The following is a 24,188-nucleotide window of genomic DNA, read 5'->3' as shown; positions in this document are numbered from 1 at the left end:
CCACACCAACTGATAGTTTACTGTTGATGGTGCTTTTATCTGGCAAACCTTCAGGCTACTGAACTAAGCTAAGTGGCCTTTAGCACAGAGATTGCATCTGGCTTAATGCAAATGCATACAGAAAAAAGCAGCCAACTGCTCTTGTGCTGGGTAATGGGAGAGTTGGCCCAAGCAGGTAGTGCAGGTACCAAAGGACTGTCAGTATCACTGCCGACACTAAGAAAGCTGGATCCTGCTGTCTCTGTAGTAGCCAGCAAAACTAGCTACGAAAAGCACATAGGTGGTGAGGTGTCCATACTTCCTGAATGCAGCAGGCATGTGGGAGACATAGCCTTCAAAGACAGAATTCGTATGGACTCTATTTGCCCTCACACAGTCTTCCATAGCAAGCTGCATCTCTATGTTACCATCATGCTGTTTCACAGTGTCCACCCCCATTGCACGCCAGGAACTAGACTGACAGAGAGGTACCTGTCCTATGAGGTATGTAGCAATAAGGATGATGAAGTGGAGAGTACTTAAAACTTGACAGGATTGGATCCATGTGCATGTGTTGCCTCCTACTCAGATTCCTCCTTTGGTCAGCGATGAGAAAAACCTGCAGATCATCAGTCGGGATCCAGGCCTATCCAGTAAGACAAACACAGGTGGCCAAGGAGATTCCTAGTGTTGCATACTGAGTGATTTTTCCCTTTGGAAGTGCTGTCTTTTTCTAAATGTATTAATGTATCTAACAAGATGTTGACTTTTTTGTGGGGGTTTTGAAAAGCTGTGTGAGGCATCGGCAAGATAACCCCTGCTAAGTGCATGCATGGCATCAGTGGAGTTACACTAGGACTGGCTCTTCATCTCCAGAAGTGTCTTGTGATACCACTCACTAGACTGATTCACAACATAAACATGCTATGGGCCTGACTGTTCTCAGTCATCTGAGTAACTACAGGAAGTCATCTACAGTAAGTCTGGAGTGACTCCACTGAAATCCAGTGCAACTGAGATAAGAATCTGGGGTTTATATTTTCATGTTTATCTGATAACACCAAATGTTCTTGTTTTGTAGTTTCTCACCCAAAGAACAATTACTCTTCGAGAACACCATGCAGTTCGGTATTGTCTTCTGTGACTTCAAATCTGTCAGCTGGCAAGCAAAATACACATCCCCGAAAAGCCTGTAGTAATATGAAGAACTCTGAAAGTAAAACAGGAAGCACTAAAATGCCAATTTATGTTCCTTCCAATCCCACAGAACCCACTACTCAAGTAATCCCAATGAATAAACAGGTGAGAAAAATAGCCATGAATTAAACTAGTTATAAACCTACTCAAACTCATGGAAAATGTGCGCTCTTACAAGTGAGTCACACAAAACCATATACCATTGCAAAACACATCATATACATTTTGATGTTGACAAAAAGATGGACAAAATGTATAAATGTTTTCCATCTTTATTTCATGTGTGAATGTACATGATACACGGAGATGGGAACTGCCATTCCAGAACAGATCAAAATCCTGTTTTTAACAATGACCAATACCAGTTGCAGCAGAGCGAAGTTTTACAAACTTCACAAGCTACTGAATTGTGCTGTGGACAAATATTTGTTCCTAATTCTGGATAAGTGATCAGCTCAAGTCCTGAAGCAGGATTTGGTAGACCTTGAAATTGGAATCCTCTGTGCTTTCAATATTATTTCAAAAGCTCTCTGTTTACTATACTGTGGTGTTCTTTGCTGTTTCATTACAGGAGCACCTTATAATGTCCTTGTATTGTAGTGCTTACTTGGGTAAAGCTCTTGATAAAGTCAGCTTGAGTTTTGTACAAGTAGAAATTACAGAATCAGGCAGGAAAAATATTGGTGCATTTTATACTGCCAGTGTATATATGCGACCTGTTGCCATGACAGTCATAGAAAAAAACCTAAAACAACATTCCAAAACTGATAAAGCTTCTTCTCTGTAGGAGATGAATAGAATGGGTGTATCTGCCATCCACATGATTTTTTTCTTTCCATTCCCTGTGGAGTTCTGCTCTTTTCCTTTTGTAAATATCATTGTACCATTTATACAACACTTCACCAGAGAAGCAGTACTTTGAGGTTTCAAGGGGCAGAAATCAAAGAAAACTAGGTTCTAACCACTGTTACTGAGTTTTGATGCTCTTATTTCTATAGCGCTAATATATCACCACTTTTTTACGTTGCCTTGTGTCCCAGTAAGTTTTAATTTAATGTGCTTGACTGGCACATATATTTGCAAATAGCTTGGGTACTAACAGTATAGTGATTTCTTTGTAGTCTCAGGTATTTTTGACAGGTGTAGTACCAATTAAATTTACATGTTTTGTTATACCTCAATAAAAAAATGAAGTGAGTTCAGCAGGAATTTTATTTTGCAGCAGTTAATTTTTACCTTGTTACTTCCATTGTTACATTTGATTCATTTTCTTTCTTGGTAGAATGGGCCCTTTATCCAGCGACGAAGATTCAACCCACAGCATCAAAGCTTCCGACTTAATGGGTCTGGCAAATCACAAAGTACCAATGAGACAGATCAGAATAATACAAAAAGCGGCTCCAGATCTGAACACAGAAGACAGCAGCATAACAATTTCAGACCCAAAAACAAAGGAGCTACAAAAAACCAAGACCAATCTGCAGCTACAGGGACCACAGAGCATCTTACACACTCAGAAAAGACCCGACGAAAGCATCATACACCAGACAGCACAGAACCCAGGTCTTTCCGAAACAGCGTTGCTAGGGTCTCTCAATGCAATTTATGTCCTGCAAGGATAGAGGTCTCTGCTGATTCCACTGTCCTTTCAGTGCCAGCTGTGACTTTGGTGGCTTAAATTCTCACAACAGAGAGAGAGGGAGCAATTTAATCTCTTTTCAGTTTCTCAGTCAAGGTGCTTGTTGAAATCCTGACAAAAAATTGTCTGTCAGAACATAAAATCAGTTGAAATCAGTTGCTATTTGAAACCTGCTAGTATTTTTATTCATTCTAATTATGAGCAGTAACTCACTTCATACTTTTAAAGCTTTGCACAATATGCTCAAGGTTATTTTGTCATGGCAATGCAGAATTTTAGCCAGGCAGCATTTACTACTTACTTATAAAAATAAAATCCAGATTGAAAAAATAAAGTGAAGACCAAATGCAGAGTAGCCTGATGCCTGTTACAGATATGTGGTTGTACAAGTCCACTTGTTTTTAGAGCAGCTAATATTAGGAAAGATACCAGGAACTTCGTACATGATGGTCTGCAATGAAATTGGATGCCCTTGTAGATTTTATCCTGAAAAATTTCTATACATCTTTTTCTCTCCATATATACATATATATACACATATATTATATACACACAGTATTGCTCTATACAAAACAAATTAAAAAAAAATACATTTGATATTTCTGTCTGTCATTCCGTAATGAGAGATCTCTCAATTCTAGTATAAAAATTGTATTAATTATATTACACATTAGTATTTTTCACTGATAAACTATTTTTATGAGACTAGGGAAAATGCTTATTTCAAAAGTTTGGATTGTTTATATTCATGGCTATCCAACCACACAGTTATATTGTCTACCCTCTTTGGTCACTTTGCTGTGACTAGTTAGATTTATTTTTCAGCTATAAAAAGTTGCAGGTGTTCCAGATTTGAATTTCAATTATTTTTCTATGTTAATTTCTGCAATAGAAACCACCTCTCCTATAGGAGAGCAACAACTTTTACAAATCTGTTATGGCAACATGCAATAGAATGTGGAAGCGCATATATATATAAGTGGGTATCACATCCTCTGAGTTTTCTATTAAAGAATCCTAGATAGTTTTAATAGCCTGCGTCTGTATTTCAGAAACCGTGTTCCTTCCAAACAAATTAAATGCTACTTTAAAATGTTTAGTGTCTGCTGCCTTACAGTACCTAACCACCTCTGATTCTCATTGTTTTATATTAATCTTTGCAGTAACAACAAAAACTTTGGGCCCAATCCTGAAATGCTTCTGGCAAAACTCACACTAAAGTACAATTCTCCTTCATTTGTTAATCTTTAGTATTTTACTCTTTGTTGGTGAAATTTGGTTTACCCCATAACAATTTGTCTGCCTATCCCTTTAGATGCATTTGGGAACTGATCCAAATAATCTCATAAGCATCAGTCTTGAGTTTTTCAATGGACATCAGTGGTTTAAGCCTTTATTTCCTATGCTGGGCTACATTCCAGCATCCTTCATCACACGGGACATGTCTACATGTGCAATTAACGTGGCTGAATAAACTCTAGCAGTTTGCACCAGAGTTGATTGGTCCCAGGCACACCATTTTAACATGCAACTGGGACTGTGGCATGTTGAGCCAGCACAGAGCAGCCCTAGCTGGCAAGGAGCCTCAGGGGTCACCCTGCCAGCCTGGGTCTGCTCTGACCCAGTTCAACATGCTACAGAAGGGCTGGCTATTGCTCTGCTGTAAGACAGTACTTGTGTCTGGCACTACTACTGTACGGTAATGTTAATTAGTTTACTCTGTCCTAATAGGACTGCATGTGTAGATGGTGGTTTTATAGCAGAGCTAATTAGTCATGTTTTTGATACACCCACTGAGTAGCATCTTGCTCCACAAGTCACTACAATGACTTCAGAGATGCCATTTGTGAAGTATCCTGCTCCAGCTCCCTCTCACAACATGAACTCAAAGGTCTAAGGTCTACAATTAGTAAAGGTGTTTAGGCACATATTTTCAGTGGGAGTTAGGCAGCACAGCATGTTTACAAATGTGACACCAGGAACTTATTTGCTATTCTGTGCTTTGGCATAGATGCCGCTGCCTAATTTTTACTAGAATGGTTTTGCTCAGTTCCATGATATTGACAGTGTCCCATTTTGTCAATTTGTCCCTTAAAAACTCAAAGTTCAGATGTTCTGATTTTCTTTAAAGTGCTCATTTTCTCTCAGGTGACATCACTAGATGTTTTGCATGAGGACACTGGCAGTTAGTATGGCTGTAAAAAGCCATTAGCTTGTCTTCATCTTGAGAAGTAGTGAGGAAAAACAGAAGTACAAGGGTAAATACTGTCCTACTCAAAACTAGTCACTACTTCTGCATTGGTATTTCATAAATAATCTGACTATGAACATTTGGATCTGAACTTCTAATGGCCCATTAGAAGCAAGTATGTGCTGTGTGGTATTAGAAAGGTAACTTTTCCTAGATTTGCCCAAAGACTTTTGCTTTGACTTGTGACCTTACTGTCATGAATGTATTAATAATTTCCACATGGGTACAATGCAGGGAAACTATACAATGCTTAGATAGGTTCCTAAATTCTTAATTTCTGAAAAACATTAACTTACCCATAGTGAATTATATCCCTCTTCAGACAAGTAACTCCTTAATTTTATTAATGGAATTCTTTGAACTTTATAAATAAATCTCCCCAAAAAGAATTCTTCTCCTGAAATCAAGTCTATGCTACACAGGGGGCAAACTTACATGACAAGAATAATTTAATTTCAGTTCTAGTAAATACAGACTTTTAATAAAGCATGGCCTCAGTATCTGATTGAGCCAGAACTGAGAGTTGAAAAACAATACATCTGTACGTGACAATCTTCAGATGATGACACCTTTCTTGATTCCAAACACATTGATAAGAAACGGGAAGCTGGCATCTCCAGCTGGTCTTTGAGTTCACTCAGGTATCTGTTCAATGTTATTACATCAGTTATGATTTAGAATGGGTTATACATATTTAAACCAGGTTTAAAATTACGTGGATGGGTAAAAGCAAGCACCTTTTCACCTTCCACTTATCCCTGTTTTATTTCCTTTTTACTACTTTTAGTACTGACAACTAACTAGATTTTACTTCTTCATGCTTATTGTCAATAGCACTGTATTACATTCGAATTACAGGATCAACTATCTGTTCAACCCTATTTAAGGCAAAGGGAATGCACAGGTGTTGGGAAGGGTGTGATTTAGCGTGCAGAACAATCTATTGTCATTGTAAAATGAGAACAGAAGGACCCGCACATGCCCTTCAGAGCCCAGGTAGAATTTGGAAAGCTGCAAATTGAAAAAATGTAAACCACGCACAATTGTTTGGAATCGCTGAGCTTCCATCTACACTGAGCGTTGACCTGAAGGTCATCCTCAAGCAGGCACCCTTCAGACTTCTATACTGTGAATCCCTGTGCTCTATCCCCAGGGATAAGATCAATATTTTTGCCCCCTGGCCAGCCCCTTCTGCAATGAGTAACTGGAGCCTAAGTGAATTGGGCACCTATGAAAATATGACTTTGAAATTTGTGTAGCTTTGAAAAAAAGTTACCCTAAAAAAATGAACAATGGATAAGGCAGCCTCTAATTCAACTAGACTAGCTGATCTAGTATGGCAATAGCAACTCCTACTAAGACTCTGTTCTCATCTAGTGGCTGGGCCACATCAGAGTTTACAATCAGCTGCAATTTTTAAACTTACAGATCTAGAACTTTTACCTCAGCAGCTTGTGGTGTCTGATATAGTTGTCCAGGTTCAATCCTGGCTGCCAGTGAGAAACCACTAAATCCACTCAAAGATGTCACTTTTTTTTTTTTTAAAGATAACCCTATGCTATATCATTTGCAAGCTAGAAAACCAAATGCTACAGATAGGCAAGAGATGCTCTTAAAGTTATGATAAAGGGGATAGATGTTTATAGCAAATTTCAAAATATTTAATATTGTGTTCATTACAAGCTATATAAAAAGTTTAAAATATTAGTGGATGCTGCATTAGAGCCTGGAATGAGCTAAAAAGCATCTAATATTTGCAAAATAACCAGTGTCAAAGTACCTGAATCCTTGCTGCAAATATATGGACACACAGCATCGTCAGTCACTGAGCAAGCAGTGGGTAGATCTGCAAAATAATTCGGCAAAGGAGGGACAGCAGGAGGGGAGCTGCATAAGCAACCAAAATCAGCAAGAGAGACGGAAAACAAATACAAGACAAAACTTCCATAAATCTCTGTAACTTCAGTTCCTAGCGCTGCTTTGCCATTTTACAGCATTTACAGCTTGGGTGTTGTTACAAGGCTTTACTACAGCAGAATACCCAGAATGCTTCACTGCCTGCTGACTGATTACAGCACTTGTGAGTCTTTAAGTTAGCTGAAGCCAAACAGCTAAGAGGTTAGTTCATTCTCTCAAGCTTTTGGAGGAACAGCTTTTCTTTTTCCCCCTGTTTTTTCAGGTAAGAGCTTTGCACTGTTTAAGAGGAGGGGAGGAGAACTTAAATCTAAACTGATTATTATACTTGCTGAGAGACATCAGTCTTTCTTCCAAACAGAGGTGAACTCAGCAACTAAGTTAAGTACTTAAACAGAAATAGTTTTTAGATTCTTTTGTGCTCTCAAGGAGGACTAGAAGGAAAAGGCATTTCAGTGATTCAAAAAAAGGTAAATAGTAGGTGTTAAGAATTTGAAGAAGGCATTAGGGTAGTCGCAGATTAATTAGAATCGGCATTTTATGAATAAGGAACAAAATGAAAGCACAGAGATACTTAAGGGCACAACAGATAAATGGCTAATCATAGCTTATACTAACAGAGCAGAGGTGACATAAGAAACAAGATTGGACATGTGTTATAATGTTGGGTTGAGAAAAACAGGGATTTTGCCTTTAAGGGCCGTTAGTGTGTCATAGTTGCTTATAAAAAGGCTACTTTCACCATTTTATAAAGTTGCAACTGTTTTAACACTTAGTGACTGACATTAATTAGTTCATTTAATTGTGTAATATTTCCATGGTTCTTAGTAAAATACAAACAGTACCAAAATTCTCTCAAAGATTTGAAGGGAACATGTGCCTATCACATGAAATAATATCTATTTGTTTAAATGAAATACAGTGCAGATGACTTTTCCATACTTTGAAGCAGTTCATTGACTATCAATCACATGCTTTGGCAATAAGCAGCCTCCTGCATCACAGTCCCATGCTCAGTCACATGTGAATGATTTTCTAGGAATTAAGCTAGTAAGGGTATTTTTCCTGAATACTTAACTATTATAATGACAAGCTTTTGGTTGTTGGAAAACATACATCTGGGATAGGAGAGAGTGAATAGAGAATGTTAATTAGAATGATGAATGTATTGTTTTAATTCATCAGCTAACCATGCGCGTATATTTCATACATCACTGCATTTGACATTAGTAGTTGGCATAACATAGTTAAACTGGGGTTACTTTCTCACTGAATAATTTCTTTTTAATAAGAGGGAAAATTTTATTAATATAAAAATAAGCCGATTACTAAACAGACTATGAGGAAACTTGCATCAAATCCAGCTGAAGAATTGTAGCTCGTATAAAATTTCCCCCAATCTTTCAAGTTATCCAGCATGTACAATGTATCTGTGGCAAGGTTTCTGGAAGCAGATCTACCATACCATATAGGATTCCCTTTGCCAAAACAGAATAATTTGATTTTAAAAAAACTACAGCAAATTTCCAAGACCCCAGGTCATTTGCTGCACTTATGAAGGAAGGTGGAAAACCAAAAGTGGGCAAAAACTCGAGAGAAAATTCTTTTATTTGTGGCAATTCTGCTTAATGTCTTCTCCATTCCAAAATGCAGAGCATGGGACCTATGTCAAAATGACGACTTTTCTGAACCAGCAGGCTTCAGGCTGCAATGCTTACAGGTGGCCATTAGGTGCTGTTGTTTCTTCCCCTTAATAGGCCCATTTTTTACAGATTGTCAGAATTAATATATTAAACTAAAATTAATGTTCAAAATTATTCAACCATGAAACATACCAACAATACACACATTGGTGTAACAATTATGATATGTTGTGCTTATTCCATTCTACAAAGTTGGCTGCAAATATGCATTTGTTTGGTCACGAGAAAGCATGCCGTTCATTAACAATGGGCTTGATCCAACTTCCAATGGAGTCAATGGGGCATTAGAATTCATCCATTTAAAAAAAATCTTCCTGTTCTATTTTCTGACAGCCTGCAGTCTGCTTGACTGTTTCATCTACCTGTTGAGCTTTTTCAACATTTAATCTCTAAGTCCTTGAGTTAGGGCTGTTTTTTTTACAGTAAGTCTGTACAATGTTACAAGGCAACTCCTACTTTTAAAGGCTATTATAAACAATACTTGAAAAAAATGCCTTTGCTACCAGGGAAGATCTAAAGCAAAAATGAACTAAAGCCAGCACAAAAAATCCCACAAGATTTTTCCTTAAACATTTTCTGTGTAAAATGCATTCAAACTATTGCCAACCTTTATTTATGTTTTTATAAACCTTTTAAAGCACCTCAAATGATGAGATGGGAATCGCTCTTTAAGACGTTTTAGCTTTCTATAACATTTCCTCAGTTATTAATTCAATTAGAGAATGAAGTAAAGAGTGCACAAAATGGAATATCTATTTTTAAAACTGATTTTTATTCTAACTCCATTCTAGGAATAGTTTGGACCTTTAGCACCAATGGAAAATTTTATGTGCAAGGAAAGGGCAAGCTGAGCAATTTTAGCATCTTTATATCATGTTTTCTATAAAATCTAAAATTTTATTAAACAATAAGTGTCTACCGTGGGCAATTAAAGATGGAAGCTAGCTTTCAAAATATAAGATGATCCCAAGAGAACAGCAGTATTGCTAAATTTTATACCCATTGTTTTCTTTTAGAGGCTCAGTTCTTGGAACACAAAAGTTAACATTATACAATATTCATCTAAATGTTCAAGAGCAATTCAGCTCCATCTGTCCTTCATCCCTCCCCCTTGGATGACTTTTTTGTTTACCTGTTTTCATTAAGCAGGGCTCCAATATTACACTGCCTCAATGTAGGTAGAGATTGGATTGTCCTTGCTCATTTACAGCTGGTCATCCACAAAAGGTACACAAGGTAGAACAAAGCAATGAGGGCTGAGTCAGGCCTAAGAGACTTTCTGCAATTATAGGACACAGTAGACTGCAGTAATGTGACACCAAGTATGGTCTACAATGCTAAAGAAACAGCATGTAAAATCAGCTAGCTTGGGCTGATGTTTGCAGTACATGGATCATGCTCCCTAAGGAATTTATACATCTATTTCTTGGTTGTTGCTTTCAAAACAAGCCTTTGTTTCCCTTATAATTCCTAATTCTACATGCAAGGCTGACTCCTTTTAGCCCATTTTAACTTCTGAAAGCCCTGTAAAGCCATAATTTATGCATTTATTCTCTGTGGCTTCGATACCTTTGTAAGGCCTGATATTTTATACCTCTGGAGAGTTTAAAATTAAGTTTTAAGCTGCATGTGGATCCTGTATTACTAATGACCATAGTCTGTTTTTCCCCAAGTTGAAAATATTTTTAAATCTATAACTTCATGATGTTCTTTAATCTGGGATGTATTTTCAAGTAGGACATCCAGGTCTGGTTTATCTGTATTTGTACATTTTTAAAAAGAACAATACCATGACAATGTACTACAAAACTGGTTTAAAAAATGTAGTCCTCTCCAAAAACATTAAGAAAAAATCTCCTCTCGACTTACCATGCTTTCCAAACCTTTTCTCTCTAAAATTTACAGTATTTTTCTCTCAATTTCCTACCAGCTCTTCTAGTAAATTATAAGCCAGGACATATGTTTGCTTCTTGATAGCTTGGTCAGAAGCTTTTCTGTTAGAAAGTCATGCCAGGAAATGTGCTCCAAGAATTTAGCAGTTAAATGTTATCATCTATTATGTCAATCTCCATTTTACTCTTGAGCTTTAGATGCTCTTTGGATCTAACTGATTCTTTGTTACTTAGCGACATGGAAGTTGCAGGAATTCCAACCGCCTGCACCTCCTTTTCACTTGTGTCATTCAAAACAGAGGAAGATGATTGAGATGGTAACACAATGCATAGTGGAGTCCGCTTCAGTTTTACAACTCGATTTGATATAGGCTTCTTAGACAATGACATCTTGGAAGCAGCTTGCTGTGTTGCTCCATTTTCAATATTCTGAGTTCCACAAGATGCCTGAGAATTTGTACATATTCGGCATGTTGCAGGTGCAGTTTCTAGTGCTGTTCTGGGCTGTAACACACTATCAGTGCTGCATGGTTTAAGAACAGAATGTGAAGGAGTATCATAGGCCACTAATTTTAATGAAGCAGAGTTCTTGACTTTGATCTGAGTGCTTGTTGAAGGACCTGAAAATCTAATTCGTTTAGGACCTGTTTTACAGGGTAGATTGTCATCTTCTTCTGTAGAGTCTATTAGTCGTCTATAAAACAAAGGATTTTAGATTAAGAAGCAAACTAAGTATTTTAGTTATACAAGTAAAATATAGGTCATCTCTAACGTTAATCCACAAATCCCATTTTATTTATTCCAAAGTCCGTTTGTCTGCAATGCTTACAGGTGGCCATTAGGTGCTGTTGTTTCTTCCCCTTAATAGGCCCATTAATTACCTGTTTAAGCTAATCAAGAACGTTAGCAGTCGTACCCGAATCTCTGTCAATCATATTGGCACTCAGTTTTGCCTACCACAAATAGTAAGCAGGGAATACAAAAAAGAAGCTACATGAAAATTAACACGAAAGAAGTAGAATGAAAAAAAGAGCAAGGCTGAAAATATTTAGATAGATTGCTTTATGTTCAAGACCCCCAGTATATTAAAGGTATACATAATATGTAAGGTCTCAAGGATGAGACAGAAATAGCAAAATGCAGAGTATGTAAAAGTAAAATAAGAAAAGTGAAAATGCCAAATGAACACTTTTTCAGGATTACTTAAGGAAAGAACAGGATCTCAGAAAACGACGACTGTTTTACTGGCAGAAGTAACTGCATTTGTACGGGGTTACACAAATGCTTTTTTCAGTCTCTGGAAAGAAATCGGAGTAGATTCCTCAGGGAAATAATAAACAATGCCAATAAAAATCCATACCACGCTTAAATAGCCGATGAAGAATTAGAACAGTTGATGGCTGACAAAACAAGGGCAAGACTGAATTTGTATTAAAGAGAGATAATTAACAAATTTACATAAAAACCTCTTGGAAAGCACTAGAGTGAAGACAGCAGAGGTTGAAGTTAAACTTACAATATTGTCAATATTCTTAAAAAGCAAACTATGGCTCTAATGCTGCCTTTCACAGTAGGAAAATAATTTGAAATTGTAAAAGCCTAAAACATTGTGTATAAATCAAGCTATTTCCAAGTTTTTGTACTGACAAAAAAAAATCTGGGCCTGAACTTCAAGAAAGATTTACAGGGTAACCAGAGACACCCAGCTTAAAAGTCAGTATCATGAATAACATTGGAGCTATATGAGTCATACAAGAACATATTTAGATATGTGTTGTTGTGATTATTTATAAATTTGGAATAAAACAAGTTTGTTCAGCATTACAGGAATTCATATTGTATGAACAAACAGTCTCTGATGTCATATAACTCTTATTCTTATAAAATTGGGGTAAGTCAATAAATGAAGGGAAAAAGGCAATGTTGTTCAAACTGATTTAGAAAGCCTGCTATTGAATTAGTGTCTGGTAATGTTCCTAAGGACATTTCTCTGAAGGATATGCAAGATGGAAGTGTATATTCAATCTCTGTACATGTGGGATCAGAAGAAACAACAGGCTGAAAGGGACACAAACAATCTATTGCTGAAGAACAGTAATTAAGTAGAGGAAATATTGTATCAGGAATAACTATGATGAGTTATATTAGAAGAAATTACACAATGCTTGTCAGAAAAATGGGTTGGATTAAGGGCATTAGCTCAGAAGTCTGAATCCCTCATTACCACATGCCTTTCCAGTTCACCAAAGGGAAAACCCACTGAGCAGGATTTTACTTTTGTACTTCAGCACTTCACAGGTAAAATCAAAAGCATACTTGAAACAGATTTCAGCCTCACCATTCTAAGGAATTCAAACTATGGTACTTCTGTATCAAGGGGAGAGAGGAAAAAAAAGATAAAGGGAAATGGAGGAAAATACAGTTAGAAGGTGAGAGCAGTCAAGCACGTAGGAAGAAATGGAGGTTCCCTGGTAATTCAAAGTCTAGATCTGCTCTATGCCACGAAGGGTAAGCATTACTGCCCCGATCATTTTTAAGTAGGAACTTCCAGCAAATTATGATAGCTAGGCAGATCATTAAAAGTGTGCAAATCATCAAAAATTGGAGAGAAACTTCAACAAGAGGAGATACAAGTTATATATATAAACTGCTTAAGCATCTTCTGGCCCCACTTTCTTCTTTATGATGCAGTTATACTAAAACTAGATAGTAACTGGTGCTAGAAACCTGAAGAAGAGGCAGTTGTCAAAAGCCAGAGCCTTAAAAATAACTGCGAGCTAGCTAGTTTTGGGGCTATCTCCCTCCATCCCAGAACTGACTGTTAAAAACCTTGAAAACGACTGGAACTAGTCATTTTCTAGGCTACTAATACAACAGTACTGCATATTTAATAAGCACCACTATATCAGCTTTCTACATGTGTGCCCCTATTAGGCTGGAGTAAATTAATTTACTCCACAGCAGGATAATACTTGTAAAAAAATGTGCGCAGCAATGCACATGTAGATGCTGGCCGGTGCATGAGTGTGCTTCAGTACCAGGGCCTAGTACCATGCTAAAGCACCTTCATGCCCCAGCCAGCCCCTTCACAGCACTCTGAGCCAGGGGGAGCAGGCCCTGGGCTGGCAAGCTGACTTATCCCCCGCACCCTGGTCCCCTGCCAGCCGAAGGTGCTCCATGACCTGGCTCAACGTGTTGCAGTCCCAGACATGTGCAAACAACATGGCCAGGAACGATAAGCTCCAGAGTTCGTTGCTTCCAATTAACTGAATGTGTAGATGGGCCTGGTATGTCATAAGATTCTTTTGGTTACTTATCTAATTAACAACAGCTAACAGGATCAGTAACCAAAACAATACCTCCTCTCTTTAGTTTGAAACTGATCCCTACCATTTAAAATTATTTATTCTCAGTTTGAAAAAAAAAAAAAAAAAGGTAATTTAAGCAATATTCCAAAATGAAGGTAAACTATTTCCAAAGAGGTCACACTTGAAGTTCTGTTCTGATTTCTGTAACTGCTTTTAACAAAACATGGAGATGATGAAATGAAGAGCGACACTTAAAATTATTCCAAGATATTATTTAAACTATACCTTAAGTTGTTTTCTTTTACAAAAGCAGAAGTAGTCCACAGAACACCATAAGCAGTCTGTAGGAATCAAAGAAACATACCTTTTGCGAACAGGAGACATACGATGTAGAGCTCCTTTCAAAGCGCGTTCCTCCAGAGTCCAGCATTCTATCAGTTCCTGGGGCACTCTCCAGTAACTGACACCTGCAATTCCAAAGATGACATCTAACAACCAGAGAATATGTCATGTGTTGTGTATAATATATACATGTAACCCTAGGCTACATACATAACAAGAATTTTTATAATATCCAGAACCTCTGCATGAAAGCAAGAGAGGACAGGTATCTGTGATTTGATACCATGCATTTTTTAGCTGGCAAGCTATCACACTTTTGTGGTGTGAAGCTCCCTACTTCATGACATTCATTTCTCCCAGTTGAAGAAAAACTTTTAGACACTTTTCTTTTTCAAAGGATGACTAAAATTGTTATCTTGACTCATGCCACTTACTCAAATACTGAAAATAAATAAAGACATAATTCTTTGTCACTTGGTTAAGAACAGAATATTTAACATTTGTCGTGTTTCTGGGAAGAAAAATACAATTACTAAAATAGACAAATATAATTAAATACTCTACCTCTCCCTTCCCAGGCATCAAAAGCATCCATCATCTTTTTCAGTTCAGCTACTGAATAATAGCTCCAGATGTATTGGACATTATTTCCAGCTTCTCTAGAAATATTATGTGGTAAATCTAGTTAATACCTTTTAAAAATGTGAATTCTGTTGTACTAAATTCTCCAAATTATATATTTCACTTTTTTTACTTGCTCATAAAAGATTAAGGATTTCTTACTAAATGTTATGTAAAGTAGATATCAAAATGTAGTGCCCTGACTTCCTTCTTATTTGCATACAAGGACCAAAAGAGTATCTTTCTGATTTATCTCCCTATAAAAGATGGCAGGTGTCCAAAATGAGCATCATTAATGTTACGACAAAATAAGGATTTCTAATATCTTTTTATGGCTGCTTTTGTGAGTTTTAATGGTTCTACATAAGGCTTAGTTTTTAAGCTTTATTAATTTGCAGTAGTAAATATAATGTAATAAGAAAATAGTGAACCTTACCCTAAGATGCATAGAATCTCATTTCTTTCATGTTTTCTTCAGTCCTAGCTAAGCTTACCTTTTATAAATGTTTTTACTATGAATTTTTCCTCCCAGCTCCTTCTCAATTCCATCCATTCCATCAGCTTTTGTGGCATACACACCAATAATCTTACTCTCACAGCTTGCTCCAGAGGTGTTGAGATAATGCAGAACCCAAACTGTAGGCTTGATGCAGATTAAACCATAAGAATCACAGAAGTCTATCAAGGCCTAGAGAAAAATATACAACATAGGACTTAAGAAAACAACTTAAGTGTTATTAACTGAGCTTTTCATACTTACATTCTCTGCCTTTTAATAATGACCTCTGCTACAGCAGATGGCACGACAGGGTAGCACCTTAGATACTAACTGGTTCACAGAGGCATATGCTTTTGTAGGTGATAGTCTACTTCATCAGATGATGTAGCCTCAAATAGCATGTGATGTGCTGGTCACTCCTCAAATAGCTCTTGCAGAATTTGAGGAAGTTCAGAAAAGGATGGAAAGAACACTCAGGGGGTATATAAAACTCCTCATATACAGAGAAACCAAAAAGACTGAGAGTGGTTGTTTACCTTTAAAAGGTAATGAATAACAGAAAACATCATAAAAGTATCTAAAATAACAAATGGTACCAAGGAGGTGGATCAGGAACTTCTACTTGTGGCTAGACATGCACATATACAGATTTAATTAAAAATACTGCTTGTATCTTCCTTCTGCAACATTAACTGGTGAAACTAAGGCCATGTCTACCATACAGGCTACACGATAGCATAAGCTAGCTCAAGATTGAGAAGCTATCTGACTGCAGCACTGTAGAAATCGGCATAAAGTTGATAAGCTCCATTCCACTATGGCTAAACTCCTTCCAGTACCCAGAAGACATCCTAATTTTCAACTCTTTGTTCAAGTTCTTCCTCACTTGATTGAGCCTTTCAACCTCACTGAGTCCATGGGTGTAACTTGTAAAGATTTTGACTAGCAGTATATTTATCTAAATCTATGTGACAAATTGCCACTACATTTACTGCAGATGATAAAAGACAGTGGTATTATAATAATGGTTCTACCAAATCCTAGGATAAATTTACAAGATTTTTGTCTTTTAATAAAATACATGGTCAAATTATTAACTATTTATTAAAGCACAAAAGACTGTCAATTTTTCTAAGTCACTTTTCACAACAGACCTGGTTGTGCAGCTGAAGGTCAAATTTAGAGTATTTCTTTACATAAAAATGTTGAAAATTAAATTACGAGCCCCTGAGTACAGGCAGTCTAGAATGTAGTTCAGATTTTCAAAATTTTCCTTCAATAACTATTTAACTGTGTGAATCTCCTCCTTGAAAACTCTTTTGATTAATAACATAGTAACTTCCAGTTAAAACCCACATGTACAAAATAATGAAGCTGCAGTACCATCTAAAAGGTATGAATTATAAAAAATGTTTTTTAAAGAAAGAAAATGTCAAGACCTTTTTAAGTTCTATATTTGACCTTAAAGAATATGTCTCCATTTCATTGGCCAAATGGTCAGACAGACTGTAAGGATAAGGGATGCCAAAATAATCTGCCTCTTCCTGCAATGCAGTTAATGTTTGTTCATCTTCAGGAATATGAACTTCTCCATGAAGATAATCTAAAAGATATTTAAACAGGTTTCCATCTCGATCAATAAGACAAGCCCCTGAAAATAGAAATAAGATAGTTAAACTATTGGTTGCAACATGTTAAGGTAGACTTTTTGTAACATTCTATCAATTATCTAGTGAATAATCAGTTACTTAATAATTAACCTAACAGGTGTACAAAACTTCTTTCCTAGTTGTTTAAATAATTGTATTGTTTGCAAACACTGCCCTTCCGCAACAATATACTTTCCCCAGTCTTTTAAAACCTCTACTTTGCTTCCTGGAGTACTTGATCACTTGCAGATGAACAAACCAAACCCCGAATCCTACAAAATGACCCTTGAAGTAGATTCCTACAGTGTCTGAAGTTCGAGTGAAATCAATGATCTGCGCAGATCATATTGAAGAATGAGGCATAAACTATACCGAATATAATACTACAAAAATGCACTCTATTTTTACTTGAAATCTAATCAGTTCCATGAGAAGGTAAAAACTGTTTCATCTCTAATGCTGCATCTGCCTTAACATTTTCCTAACAACGTCTCAATTTCTACAGTTACTTCATTTGGGTTTTTTTCATCTGTTGCTGTATTAATGCCTGCAAAAAAACCAGCAGCTAACAAAGAAAATGATTATATATAAGGTGCCATTTGCTGTGTTAGAAAATTTTACATGAAACACATTAGGGAAATAGTACTTACAACTAAACATTTCAAAACAGAAGCAGAATTTAGGTTGACACTGAGCACGTGAGATGGACATTACGTCACTGTAGTGACAAGCTACACTGCTGTATCTTGCTATGGCTGTGTAGCGTTGGCAGGCATGAACCATGACACTGATGCTACTGTGCAGTAGCAATGAGCTACTGCACAATAACGTGGGAAAAACCCATGTGGCGTCAGGACTGCACAGTAACGCAAGTTACTGAGTAGTTATTTAGTACTTGCTTAAGCAAGTACTGAATGACTATGCAGAAAGAACTGCGCAGTCTGGCGCATGTGTAGACACATCCACTGTTCCCGAATAGAAGTGAGCAACAAAGTTTTTAACTCATCTTTCAGTCACAGCTGAAAGACTCTTAAGTTACAGAGTCATGACTGAATCAAAATTTGATCTACTGTGAATAGTTTTAATTCATCTGTTCCTATCTAGACATAGTAGCTCAAATATATAGTCATCTTAGTTGGCAATTAAGTATTCAGAACATATTTTCATACTTTACAAAATTCTCTAATCTTTTCTCTGTAACCAAAAGTTAGTGGTTAAATTTCCTAGCAGTGTCAAAAACCAGAAAATTCTACTAGGTGAATGGCAGCTGCTGGTGTTCGGAAGCTTTGAAATAAAGGGTTTTTTGGTTTTGTTTTGTTTTGTTTTGTTTTTAAATTGCTTTTCTGACCTCTGCCAGTGTTTTTGATCCTGCAGAACTGACTTGGATAGCACTGTGTCTGGGTTCTTCTCCTTGTATTACTACAGTTTATCTAAGTACCCCTCAAAACAGGAAGTTGATATGATCCGTGTCTGTCCATTAGCTACGGTAAGCATTATAAAAAACAAAAACAAAAAAACTCCTGCAACAATTTAAACCAGGGGCGGGCAATTTGTTTTGGGCAGAGGGCTGCTTACAGAGTTTTGGCAAGTCATCGAGGGCTGCATGACAGGCAGCCCAGGGCAGATAAATATTAATTTTTTACATTTTTAGGGGCACTGCAGGCCAGACAGAATGGCCTGGCTGGCTGCATCCAGCCCGTGGCTGCATTTTTGTCCACCCCTGATTTAAACAGAGCGTGAGGTCAGGCAAGCAAAATTTAGATATTTGCAACTTGGATGTATTTACCAGATTCATCCATTTTTAGAGGAAAACGTCCACTGAACATAGATGCTAGCATTGAATCCTTAAAGCGACATAGAGACTCACGCCGGGCCACGAACACATGACCTCCAACATTAAGTCGAAGAATATCCAGCGCCTCTTCAGTGTTGCCGTCTTCCATTGCACTCGCAAATGCCGATGCGAACAGGACTCTGCTCTATGACGATCTGTAAAACATTTGTAAAAATGAGTAAGCAATCAAATGCAGAAAACACAGAATCACACTTTATATGATTGAAGTGAATAGAATCGACCCCATTACTCAAATTTTGTATTGTAGTAACATAGCAGCTAATCGTAACTATATAGTATGTTTATCTGTCAGCCTTAAAAACTGAAGCGGTTGCACACAAAAGGAATGGGTCCATCTTGGCACCCGTGTTAATAAATGGGATATTTTATTTGCTCTTAAAAAAAAAACCCCCAAACGAACACCCAGGCAGCGAGTGCTCCTCATGCAGGGGCGCACGTCAGGGCGGGCTCCAAGATTCAAGCTCTCGCTGCTGCTCTTGGCAGTGGCAGCCCAGGCCCCGGGGAGGGCAAGGGGCGGCCCTGGCCGTGCCCTTCTCAACATCCATTTGGGGGCCGGGACCGGTGCTGGAGGCGGGCGCGGGGCTCGGGTAGGAAGCAGCATCCCCGGCGTGCGGCGGGCCCGGCCGAGGGGCCCCCTGCGGCCCGGCACGAGCTCTCCAGTGCCCCGAGCCGCGTCGGGGGGCGGACGCGCTCTGAGCCCGCGGCGAGTGGCGGCCGCCGGGCCCCGCGCTTAGGGCGGCAGCAGGGCCGGCGCTGAGGGAACCTGGGGCTCGGCTCCGCAGTTACCGTCAGGGCCCCGCGCCGCCTCCGCCAGGCCGCTCAGGGCGGGCTCCGCGGCGGCGACTCGAGCGGGCTCCGCATAGCGCCACCGCGCGGGCCGCCGGGGCAGCGGGCGGGGCGGGCCTCCGGGCCCACCCCGCCGGGCACGGACCTTCCCTGGGGCGCGAGCGGGCGCGGGGCCTGAGCAGCCCGCTGCCGAGGACGAGCGTTTGCCTTAAACCTTTTTTGCTTCAGGGCTACCCACAGCTGTACCCCATGATAAATCACAAATCGGTATTCCCTATGGCTCTAACCAGGAGTATACTGACTGTTTAAAACTGATATATGCATAGTGGACATTTATGTGTCCTGTCCCCTCTTTTTCTCCTTAGAAAACCCCGAACAGACAAGTTAGAAAATGCAGCTGGCTTAATTTTACTCCCATTGACTTCAGTGGATGTTTTGCTATTTTCTTCAACTGGAGAATGATTAGGTTTAAATAGGATCATTAATGTAAGTGCCTTTGAGGGATCCTCCCTCATCTGTAGTCTGTTTCACCAGGCTTCAGAGGACTGAGGCTGTCCAGATAAATTTCCTTAACATGTTAAGAAAGAAAACATGTTAAGAAAGTATGCCATTTAAAAAAAATAGATAAGGGTTTAGGAAGGATTACATTTGGTTGCTACCTTCACAAGTTTAATAAAAGACTTGTATGAATTCTCCCATCCTGCTGCATATGAGTATTTTTGATTTAATTAATGTACGGGACATTCTTGATTAACCACATTCATGTTTTTAGTTTCGTGCTGAGAGTGAAATACAGTAGGGCTGTGCATCATTTTGTTTCAACTTCCATTTTGCTGTTTCAATGGGACAGTGTTTCTTTTCAAGTTTCGTTTAATTTTCAGAGCACTGGTCTGTTTCATTTTGTAGAAACTGTTCTGCTGTTTCAATGATGTTTCAACATTTCACCCATAGGCTATAATGGGGAAGCACAATACTGCCTGTAACTTTGTCATGTATTGCCTGATTCAGGTGAAACTTGCAGGGGTGGTACCCCTTTCTGAGGGCATGAAGCCAGACAAGTTTCAAGGAAACAGCTGTTGAGGTTTCTGGGAAACTGCACCTGAAACTGTTCAAAGCAAAACCCATGACACTTGCCAGCAGCAGCAGCCTCCTGTCATCTGACCCACACATCCAGGAGCCCATGCCCCAGGGAGCACTGCAGGGCTGTTCCAGACTTCTCCTGGGAATGTGGCCCCTGATCTGTGCTCCAGATGACAGACACGTGCTACTGCCACCTGGGACCGGTGCTGGGCGCAGCCCATGCCAAGCGCTAGGAAAACTGCTGCTGCCACTGGCCCCAGCCAGCAGCAACAGCATGCTGTCATCCTGTGCGCAGATCCAGGGACATAGGCAACTGGTAGGGGGTGCATGGAGGTGCACATGACCCCATGAAGGGGCCGGTGCATCTCCTGACGGCTGACACAGATGCTGTTGGTAGGGTTGGTGCCACCCCTGACGGCCACCACCATTGACAGCTTCTATGGATACACCCCCAGGTTCAGGAGGCACCAGTCACTCATGTCCGGGGGGTCCACACCCCCAGGAGGGCTGTGGGGCTGTGCCAGATTCCTCCTGGGGGGCACCACCCCTAGATCTGCATGCCAGATGACAGGAGGCTGCCGCTGCTGGCTGGGACCAGCTGAAGCCAAGTAAGCCCAGCTTTGAAACTCAAAACATTTCAAGTGCCCTTGTTTTGTTTCAAAGCTGTTTCAAAGGCTTTTGTTTTGTTTTGTTTTGATTTTGCTGTTTTGAGCTCCAAACGCATCAAAACAACTTTGAAGCAAAACACCTGGCAAAATTTTGCAGAGCCCTAAGATATAGCCCACTGCTTAGAACTATAGCGTAGTCTTTGTCATAAAGTATGACCCACAGGCATGAATGTGTTTGCATTCAAAAATCCTCTACAGCAGCAGAAATCTTTTCCTGCCAGAAGAGGTAAAACCACTTCTACCAACTGAAATGAGGCTTCTGCCAGCAGCTGCAGTTCCTTCAGTAGCTGGTGCTTTTCCAGGGTGCTCTTTGGGCTCTCACTGTTCAGATGCTGGATGAAGGTGCACAGAGCTGGCAGAAGCACACAAATGTGTATGCATTTTTGGTGATGGCAGCTGCTTTCTGCTGTTGGAAATTCTGGTGGGTGGAAACAAGCCAGGCCAGTGAAACAAAAGATCTTTTATCTTTTCGGCATTATACCTTTCACAACAACTTAATGCATTCCACATCAAAATGATTGAAGATAAGACTAAAAGTATGTTTAAGAAGTTGAATAGTGGTCTGGAAGTAAGGGTCTGTTTTGATTAAAAGATCAATTGAGTTTAGCTTGGGCTCAGCTAGTTAGCTGAGCCCAGCTTATACCTGACTACTCTTCCTACTCAACACCATAATTTTGTGACTGCAATATATGGTGTGTATACCTGAGCGAACTTTAACTAGGTAGTTCAAGTGCTGGTAGCAGTCTAGCGTACAGAATCAACCAGTAAAGTCCAGGCTACTTTACTAGTGTCCTAAAACAACCCAGTATATTCTGTCTTTTCCTGAACTCCTTCACACACCTACTGCCTGCCCACAGCAAGTCTCCACCCTCTTCCCTTCCCTGTTCCAATGTTCTCCTCCTCCTCTCTCACACAAGCATAATTATTTGATGATCAGAACTCTAGTTTATCAACTCCTTGTATAGTGAATTTGTTTTGTTTTTACCACCTAGACTTTTCTGGTGCTAAAATGTCATCCTCCACAACTGCACAGTCGGATGAATTGATTTTCTTTGTGAATGGAAGAAAGGTATGTTTTGGAGGGAAAGGGATGGAAAGAGTGGACTTACAGTTACTCCTTAGATGAAAAATATGTCCTTCTGCCAGAAGAGCTCTTCTCTGAAAAGAAGCCTTATTATTAAAAAATAGCATTCTGTTTGATTTTACTGTACTCATATATGGGCTAAATCAGTTTATTGTGTCATTTGGAATGTTATTTTTTTGTAGTTGAGGTCACTTAAGTATAGAGGAATGGGTTTTTCCTTTCCAGCATATAGAAAGTAAGCCATTAATCATGAAAAATATTGTTTAAAATAGTTGTTGTTTTAAAAGTAATGTTCTAAGTAAATGCATGGTGATAGAAGAATTTATGGTTTTTAATTTACTCTCTTTAAAATGCAAAGTATTTTGTTTCTTTCAGCACATGCATGACTTTTTAAGAAGTTTATATTTTGCAGGATTAAAAATAGCATAAACAAAGTTAATACCACTTTAGCACAGATTTACAAATCAGATTATTTTATTAAAATATATTGTGTACTACTTTGATATTTCGCTTGTTCACCAAAATGTTCAGGCAGATAGTAGAAAAGCAGACCAAAACAAAAGAACCACTTCTAATTAACAAAACTCACCCATGCAAAAAATCCAAAGAGACAACAACCATTGGAGGCACTAAAATTTTTAAGCAAGTTCCATGCACAAAAGGAAACACAATATAATGCATTGTATTATGTCAAACTTTTCATCTCCCCAATAAACTATATGCATTTAACTTATTGCACTTTGAGATTTTTGAGGGTATTGCTCATTTTTCTGCTTAGTGTAAGGGCTTACACCTACAAATGAGTGTGCTTCTGTGAATACAGTAGTTGTCTGTGGGTACTGAAATGATCAAGCCTTCTTTGTGTTAGCTTTACTAGAAAACGTGAGCTATCAGGTGTTCAATAAAATGATCATGTCCAGCACATGACAAAGTCTAAGTATTTTAATGGTTTATTTTTATCTAAGTCCAGTAAAAATGCCAATTATTTTAATAATACAGCATTACTACAAAAATTAGACTATTTCATTCAAATATTACTTCCTGTCTTAAATTTACCTTGTGTATATATACTTAAATACAACAGTCAAGTTCCCTATTGACTTTTGCATCATATTCTTTGCAACAACTATTACTTCTAAAATACATTTTCCATGGTTTATTTACATTATAAAGCTGTCCTGGGATCAGACACTGGGGATGTCGCTCAGGATGCTCACTAATTCCACTGGGTACAAACAACACACATGTAACAAATTACCACTACACAGCCACAGTTCTAACAATTACCATTTTTTTTCACTTTTGCTGTGTAGTTAAAATTTCTGTGTTTTATTACTGCAGTTTGATTTTTTTAAGGTTACATGCATATGTGTATGCTGCTCCATTCTCTGTTATCAGTGTAGTGCAACAGATTTCTGATTCAGATTTTCCTCCTATCATCTGTTGAAGAAATTTAAAAGGAAGGTAAATATAGAACATAGTGTGTTAGGTTTTAGCAAGAACGTCACATATTGTTTGTGGAATACTTTGTAATCTGAAAAAAAATGGTCTAGTGATTTGAGTGATCAAGTTAAACAAGCCAGGAGTATAAACCATGTTAGTGAGCAGGTGGCCTTTGGTTGTAACAGTCATTTTCAGAAAAGTTATTGAGGAAAAGAGCAGTGATGATAGACACATTACTATCACCTTTTGTTTAAACTAGTTTTGCAGTAAAACCTGGC

At 38.5% G+C, this 24,188-nt stretch overlaps 3 protein-coding genes across 8 annotated transcripts in view; 2 read left to right on the top strand and 1 right to left on the bottom strand.

Annotated features, from left to right (window-relative positions):
* Window positions 1–3,911, top strand: part of SPATS2L (spermatogenesis associated serine rich 2 like) — a 152,585-nt gene extending 148,674 nt beyond the window's left edge. For all 4 annotated transcript variants that reach the window (XM_090045152.1, XM_090045150.1, XM_090045151.1 and 1 more), the window contains 2 exons: window positions 1,061–1,281; window positions 2,459–3,911. In XM_090045152.1, coding sequence (XP_089901278.1) covers window positions 1,061–1,281; window positions 2,459–2,854 — 617 coding nt within the window. In that variant the 3' untranslated portion in view covers window positions 2,855–3,911. The remainder of the gene's footprint in view (window positions 1–1,060; window positions 1,282–2,458) is intronic.
* Window positions 3,912–4,058: 147 nt separating this feature from the next.
* The window catches only part of LOC149867305 (aldehyde oxidase-like), an 87,477-nt gene continuing 67,347 nt past the window's right edge, over window positions 4,059–24,188 (top strand). The window contains exons 1-2 of the mRNA XM_090045149.1: window positions 4,059–7,245; window positions 22,376–22,452. Coding sequence (XP_089901275.1) covers window positions 22,393–22,452 — 60 coding nt within the window. The 5' untranslated portion in view covers window positions 4,059–7,245; window positions 22,376–22,392. The remainder of the gene's footprint in view (window positions 7,246–22,375; window positions 22,453–24,188) is intronic.
* Window positions 9,435–19,762, bottom strand: KCTD18 (potassium channel tetramerization domain containing 18). Of its 3 annotated transcripts, none has more exons than XM_090045156.1 (7): window positions 19,636–19,762; window positions 18,781–18,983; window positions 16,785–16,996; window positions 15,341–15,534; window positions 14,790–14,884; window positions 14,248–14,350; window positions 9,435–11,269 (listed from the first exon to the last, which is right to left on the bottom strand). In XM_090045156.1, exons 2-7 carry the CDS (start codon window positions 18,935–18,937, stop codon window positions 10,723–10,725), a joined length of 1,308 nt encoding a protein of 435 aa, XP_089901282.1. In that variant the 5' UTR covers window positions 18,938–18,983; window positions 19,636–19,762; the 3' UTR covers window positions 9,435–10,722. The 3 variants fall into 3 exon arrangements, with proteins under 3 accessions (XP_089901282.1, XP_089901281.1, XP_089901280.1); XM_090045155.1 differs by having other exon boundaries at window positions 19,250–19,683; XM_090045154.1 differs by having other exon boundaries at window positions 18,781–19,683.

Source organism: Crocodylus siamensis, chromosome 4 (assembly GCF_052110815.1).
Source record: "Crocodylus siamensis isolate JL-2025a chromosome 4, ASM5211081v1, whole genome shotgun sequence".
Taxonomy (NCBI): Eukaryota; Metazoa; Chordata; order Crocodylia; family Crocodylidae; genus Crocodylus; species Crocodylus siamensis.
Note: the sequence above shows the minus strand (reverse complement) of the source record. Positions and strands in the feature narration are given on the sequence as shown.

What these genes read in the sequence shown, in the direction of transcription:
- KCTD18 (XM_090045156.1), bottom strand. Translation starts at nt 18,937, where the DNA reads ATGGAAGACGGCAACACTGAAGAGGCGCTGGATATTCTTCGACTTAAT. An exon ending in CAAATATAGAACTTAAAAAG is followed by an intron (nt 15,535 to 16,784) that starts GTCTTGACATTT and finishes ATTTTTCTCTAG; the next exon opens with GCCTTGATAGACTTCTGTGA. An exon ending in AGTAAAAACATTTATAAAAG is followed by an intron (nt 14,885 to 15,340) that starts GTAAGCTTAGCT and finishes TAATATTTCTAG; the next exon opens with AGAAGCTGGAAATAATGTCC.